The sequence below is a fragment of the Carcharhinus amblyrhynchos genome, chromosome 16 (genome assembly GCF_965287045.1).
Source record: "Carcharhinus amblyrhynchos chromosome 16, sCarAmb.v2.hapA, whole genome shotgun sequence".
NCBI lineage: Eukaryota > Metazoa > Chordata > Chondrichthyes > Carcharhiniformes > Carcharhinidae > Carcharhinus > Carcharhinus amblyrhynchos.
Window position 1 is genome coordinate 59542597 of NC_137339.1, and position 6176 is coordinate 59548772.

Below are 6176 nucleotides of genomic sequence, written 5' to 3' on the forward strand. Positions count from 1 at the left end.
GAACCTGAGCAAGGTGTAATGAAGGTTAAGTTGCATTGCCATCCTAGAATACTATGTCAAGTAACTCACCTCCTGACTCCTTCAAGCCTGTCCACTATCTACAAGGCACCTGTCACGAGTGTGGTGGAATACTCCTCACTTGCCTGGATGGGTGCAGCTGCAAAACGCTCAAGAAGTTCGACACCATCCAGGACAAAGCAGTCCTCTTAGTTGGCACTACATCCACAAACATCCACTCCCTCCACCACTGACGCTCAATTCAGGGGCAGCAGTGTGTTCTATCTATAAGGTGCCCTGCAGCAATTTACCAAAGATGTTTAGACAACACCTTCCAAATCCTCGACTACTTCCGTCTAGAAGGACAAGGGCTGCAGATATATGGGAACACTACCAACTGCAAGTTCCCCTTGAAGCCACTCACCACCTTGACTTGAAAATGCATTGCTGTTCCTGGATCACTGGGTCAAAATCCTGGAATTCCCTCTGTAACGGCATTGTGAATCAACCCACAACATGTGGACTGCAGCGATTCAGGAAGACAGCTCATCACCCCTTCTCAAGGCATCTAGGGTTGGGCAATAAATTCTGGTCAGCAGCGAGGCCCATGTTTCACTTCTACAGTCCTTGATGGCCTAATAATTCCAACTAAAGCAACAACAACCCCCCCCCCCCCCGAGACCTGCATACCCCTCAGGCTCTCGCTGCACTCTCCCCGCCCACTCTCAGCTCTCTCTTCCCCTAATGACCACCCCCTCTCTGTCCTTTCTGTAAATGCTATTAAATGTGTGTTAAGATGCTGTTGTGCTCTGTTCCTGCAGCCTGGCCGGCACTCTCACACTGCTGTTGAATGGAAAGGACGAATGGTGCTGTTTGGTGGCCAGTTGGCAAACGGTTCCCTGACCAATGATATCTGGATGTATGAGCCACTAACCGAGAGTTGGAAGCTGCTGTCAGCAGTTCATTCTCACAGCCCACCGGGATTGGCAGCACATGCAGCTACTGTGGTGGAAAATTATCTCTACGTCCATGGAGGTGAGTCTGCGTGTGCGCCTGTCTGTCTGCTTGTGCGTGCCCGTGCCCGTCGGCCCGTGCCCCCTGCCCTTCTTCCCCATTTGTGTCCATCTGGCTGCACATAATGTTTTGTTTCTATCCATCAGGTAGAACAGCCTTTGACCAGTTTAGTGCCAGGATGTTTCGATTTAACCTGGAAAAACTGAACTGGGAGGAGGTCATTCCTACGGGAGGGAAGAGCCCGGCAGTAGCTGCTCACTCCATGGTTTTTCATCCAGCATCACGGACGCTGCTTGTCCATGGGGGGCATCGTGTGTCACCAAGGTCAGTGAGGTGGGCAGATACCCGGAGACACTCTATGTACACTCTCCCAGCGACACACCCCATGTACAGAGTACACTCACCTGTTGACACACTCTGTATACATTCTCCCAGAGAAACACCCCATGTATACAATGTACAATCCCCCAGAGACATACTCCATGTGTGGAGTGGCATGGTGACACAGTGATTAGCATTGCTGCTTCATAGCACCAGGGACCCGGGTTTGGGTAATTGTGTGGAGATTACACATTCTCTCCGTGTGTGCGTGTGTATGCTCCAGATGTTCCAGTTTCGTGCACAGTTGAAAAGAATATGTGCATTGGCCGTGCTAAATTTTCCCATAGTATACCTGAACTGGCGCTGGAGTGTGGTGACTAGGATAATTTCAAAAAACTTTAATCCATGCACACACAACATACAGTCCCCCAGAGAGACACTCCATGGATACAGCGTACACTCCCCGCAGAGACACACCCCCTGTGCACAGCGCACACTCCCACAGACACCATGTACATAGTATACACTGCCCCAACGTGATAGTCCATGTACAAAATGTACACTCCCCCAAAGAGACAGTCCATGTCAATGTGTGTACATGCCCCATGTCTAGACCAGTAGACAGTAGCCGTTCTGTTCCTAATTGTGATGTCTCAGGTATTGGACAGTTGCTCACCAGTCTGCTGTTTCTCTATCGCAGGTTCAGCTATCGGACGAACACGACAGACATCTTCCATGTTGATCTGCGATACTGGAGCACCCTCAACTCGAAGCCATCCTCAAGCAGCCCCAGGGAGCGAGCCTTTCATTCTGCCACCATAATTGGCAACTACATGGTGGTGTACGGTGAGGCACATTACATGTGAGCACAGTGGGATTATGAAGGATCCATGTGTGGGAGAGGTTGCAGGGGAAGGTTGTGAGGCATATGGCTGGTATACATGCATGCACGTGCGATTGGTGTGTCTGAGATGAAGTTCAGGGTGTATGCAAGTGATCAGTGTGTATGTGGTTAAGTTGGGTGGTGTGTGTGTGTGTGTGTATGTGTGTATGAGAGATCATGTGATCGGTGTGCATGTGGTTCCATGGGTGGGTTAGGGGATCTGGAAGGAACTTCTAGATTTTCCCACAAGAGGAAGCATCCTCTCCACATCTATCCTGTCAATAACTCTCAGGATCATTATATGTTTCTATCAAGTCGCCTCTCACTCTTCTAAATTCCTGTGGATACACGTCAAGTCTTTTTCTCATAAAACAAGCTCCCCTCCCTCCCCGTTCTTCCAAGCATTCATCTATGAAATGAATATTTAAGGTATTGGATGGGGTACTAATCAATCAAGCTCTTTGTCAAGGATGATGTCGAACGTCTTGAGTGTTGTAGGAGCTGCACTCATTCAGGCAAGTGGAGCATATTTCACCACACTTCTGACTTGTACCTTGTAAATGACGGATAGGTTTGGGGAGAGAGGAGGTGGGTTACTCACCACAAGATTCCCAACCTTTGGTCTGCATTTAGGGTCATAGTATTTATTTGACTAGTCCAGTTGAGTTTCTGGTCAATGATAACCCACCCCTCCCCCCATGATATTGATACAAGATGATGATGTGCTCTAAGCTTAACCTGATGCTGTTCTGTCTGATCTTAGGAGGCAATGTTCACATTCACTATCACGAGGAGAAGTGTTACGATGGTGACATCTTTTTCTACCACCTGGGTTGCCACCAATGGGTCTCCAGCGAGGAGCTTGGTCTCCTGATCAGCACCAGTGATGGTAAGAGAACACCACACAAAAATTAGGAGCAGATACGTTGTTCAGCACCCCACAGCCTGCTGTTCTGCCGTTCCATAAAATCATGGCTAATTTAATTTGCGTGCAAGTGACTCTCCAGCCTCAATTAGCCAGATAAGAATGGAATTGGATGACAGCAGATCCCACCCAGCTGGATGACAGTGGAGAGGATGTTGGAGGAGGAGGATGTGGGAAAACTATCCAGTCAAAGGCTGCAGACAATTCAAAAAGGATGAGAAGGGCGCAGAATTCAGCTCCCTCTATACTGTCCTGTGAAGCACCCTAGATCGTTTAAAATAGGGTGACCAAAACTGTGCACAGTACTCATCACCCTCTACCACTGTAGCAAAACCTTCCTACTTTTATATTCTATTACCTTGCAACAAACAACAATATTCTATTTTTCTTCCTAATCACTTGTACCTGCAAACTAAATACCAGGACACCTGGAGTGCTCTGTGCTGCAGCATTCTGCAACCTCTCCATTTACACGATTCTGTCAATTAATTATTCTCTTTTTCCTGCCAAAGCAAACAAGTTCACATTTTCTCACATTATACTCCGATCTGTCAAGTTTTTGCCCACTCATTTAACTGCCTGTCTCCTTTTGCAGACTACTGTTGCCCTCTTCACAACTTAATCTCCTAGCTATCTTTGTGTCATCAGCAAATTTAGCAACCATATGTTCAGTCCCTTCATCCAAAACATTGATATATAGGTTGTAAATAGTTGAGGCCCCAGTACTAATCTCTATGGGATTCCACTTGCTACATCTTGTGCATCTGAAAATGACCCATTTATGTCTACTCTCTGTTACTTGTTAGCTAACCAATCCTCTATCCATGCTAATATGTTACCCTCTACATCATGAACTTTTATTTTGTGTAGTAACTTATGTTGTGGCACCTTGTTAACTGCCTTCTGGAAATCCATATACAGCACATCCACAGGTTCCCCTTTAACTACGTTGCTTGTTAATTCCTCAGAGGACTTTGATAAATTAGTCAACATTTCCTTTCACAAAACCATGTTGACTCTACCTGATGGAGATTTTCAAAGTTCCCTGTGATAGCCACATTAAGAAGAATAGATTCTGGCATTTTGACAGATGTTAAGCTAACTAGCCTGTAGTTTCCTGCTTTTTGTCACCCATCTTTCTTGAATAGAGGCATTACATTCACGATCTTCCAATCTCATGGGACCTTTGCAGAAACTACAGACTTTAAAACCAATGCATTAACTCACTAGCCGTTTCTTTTAAGACCCTCAGAATAATTCCACCAGGACCTGGGGATTCATCTACCTTTAGTTCTGTTAGTTTTCTCAGTATGTATTCTCTGGCGATTGTAACTGTTTTAAGCCCCTTCCTCCCTGTCACCTCTTAACTTCCAATTATTTCTGAGATGTTATTTGTATCTTTTACCTTAAAGATAGATGGAAAATTTTTATTCAATTAATCTGCCACTTCCCTATCCTCCATTAAATCCTGCTACACGCCAACAATCACTTTCATTATTCTTTCCCTTTATAAATCACATATTTAAATTATTATCTGTTTTTCTAGCTGGCTTTCTCTCATGCTTTAATTTCTCCCTCCTTTTCTTTCTGAACATCCTTTGCTGGTTTGTATATAGGAACCGGAATTAGGCCAGTTGGTTCCTAGAATCCGTTCTGTTGAGTGGGAACGTGGCTGTTGCTATACCTAGGGACCATTTTCCTTGCACAATCCACAGGCCCCTAGATGTCATTAGTATTTGGAAATCTATCAATCTCTTTCTTGAATAACAATATTTTGTCTAATCCTCTAACTTGCCACAAATCTCAGTCAAATTGTACACTTCTTCCAATTTGATGCTGTTTTTAACTTCCCTAGTTAACCATGGTTGGTGAGCCCTTGCCGAAAATCTATATTTCTCACTAGAATGTATCTTAGCTGAGTCTGCTTGCTGGAAGGTTCTAACATGTGCCAATCGAAGAACCTGTCTCAAAATCATTCGATTAACTAATTTTCCAAAGGTAAAGTTACCTTTGCCAGTATAATTTATGATATACAATCCCAACATTGCAGAAGGAGGCCATCGACTCTACACAAACCATGTTCCCACCCAGGCCCTATCGCATAACCCCATGTATTTGCCTTCCTAGTCCCCCTGACACTATCGGGCAATTTAGCATGACCAATCCACCTAACCTGCACATCTTTGGACTGTGGGAGGAAAATGGAGTACCCAGAGGAAACCCATGCAGAGATGGGGAAAATGTGCAAACTCCACATAGACGGTGATCCAAACTGTGAATCAAATCTGATTTTCTGGTGCTGTGAGGCACCACTGTGCTACAGTGCTGCCCTAACCCCAGGGGACAAGGTTAGATATAGATGTACAGAAATACTGTCCCCATCAAACATTCCCAGGATAGGTATAACATGGGGTTAAATGCAGAGCAAAACTCCCTCCGAACTGCCTCATCAAACATTCCCAGGACAGGTACAGCACGGATTAAGACTCACTGTTAGACACTTAGGGCTGGAATTTATTTTGCTTATCTTTTCTCAGGGCGAGAGAGTAAATCCTTCCGAGGACGCTATTCCCATGTTGCTGCAGTGATGAATGGAAATATCCTGCTTGTTGCTGGGGGATACAGCGGTCGACCCATGGGTGACCTTATAGCCTACAAGGTTCCAATATTTGTCTCTCAGGTGTTGGTCCAAAATGTAAGTATGGATTGTCTCCTTGGTGGAATATCTCATTAGCCCTTTGAGACGGGGGTAAAAGCCTGGGAGGAGCAGAGAGTCTCGAGGACAGGTGAACACTGGACCAAATGTCACACCTTGCAAGAATCTCCGAGAGGATGCTGAAAGGGGTGGCGTATTCTGGACACAAATGGTTCGATGGAGGCCAGAGGAATTGAGACAGTTAAAGTTAAACTCAGTATAGATTAGCCAAACCTTGACCAAACGCTGGTCAGGTCTCAGGCACTTGTCGTGGCTTTCAAGGGGCTGTAATGGTGACTTACAAGTTGATGCAAGTGATGCGGGTGTTCATTCATACTGGG

The 6176-nt window shown here is 45.5% G+C and overlaps 1 protein-coding gene across 1 annotated transcript in view; it reads left to right on the plus strand.

Annotated features, from left to right (window-relative positions):
- megf8 (multiple EGF-like-domains 8) overlaps positions 1-6176 on the plus strand; it is a 91103-nt gene that overhangs the window by 31409 nt on the left and 53518 nt on the right. The window contains 5 exon segments of the mRNA XM_080205156.1: positions 819-1032; positions 1158-1335; positions 2033-2178; positions 2979-3104; positions 5678-5835. Coding sequence (XP_080061282.1) covers positions 819-1032; positions 1158-1335; positions 2033-2178; positions 2979-3104; positions 5678-5835 — 822 coding nt within the window.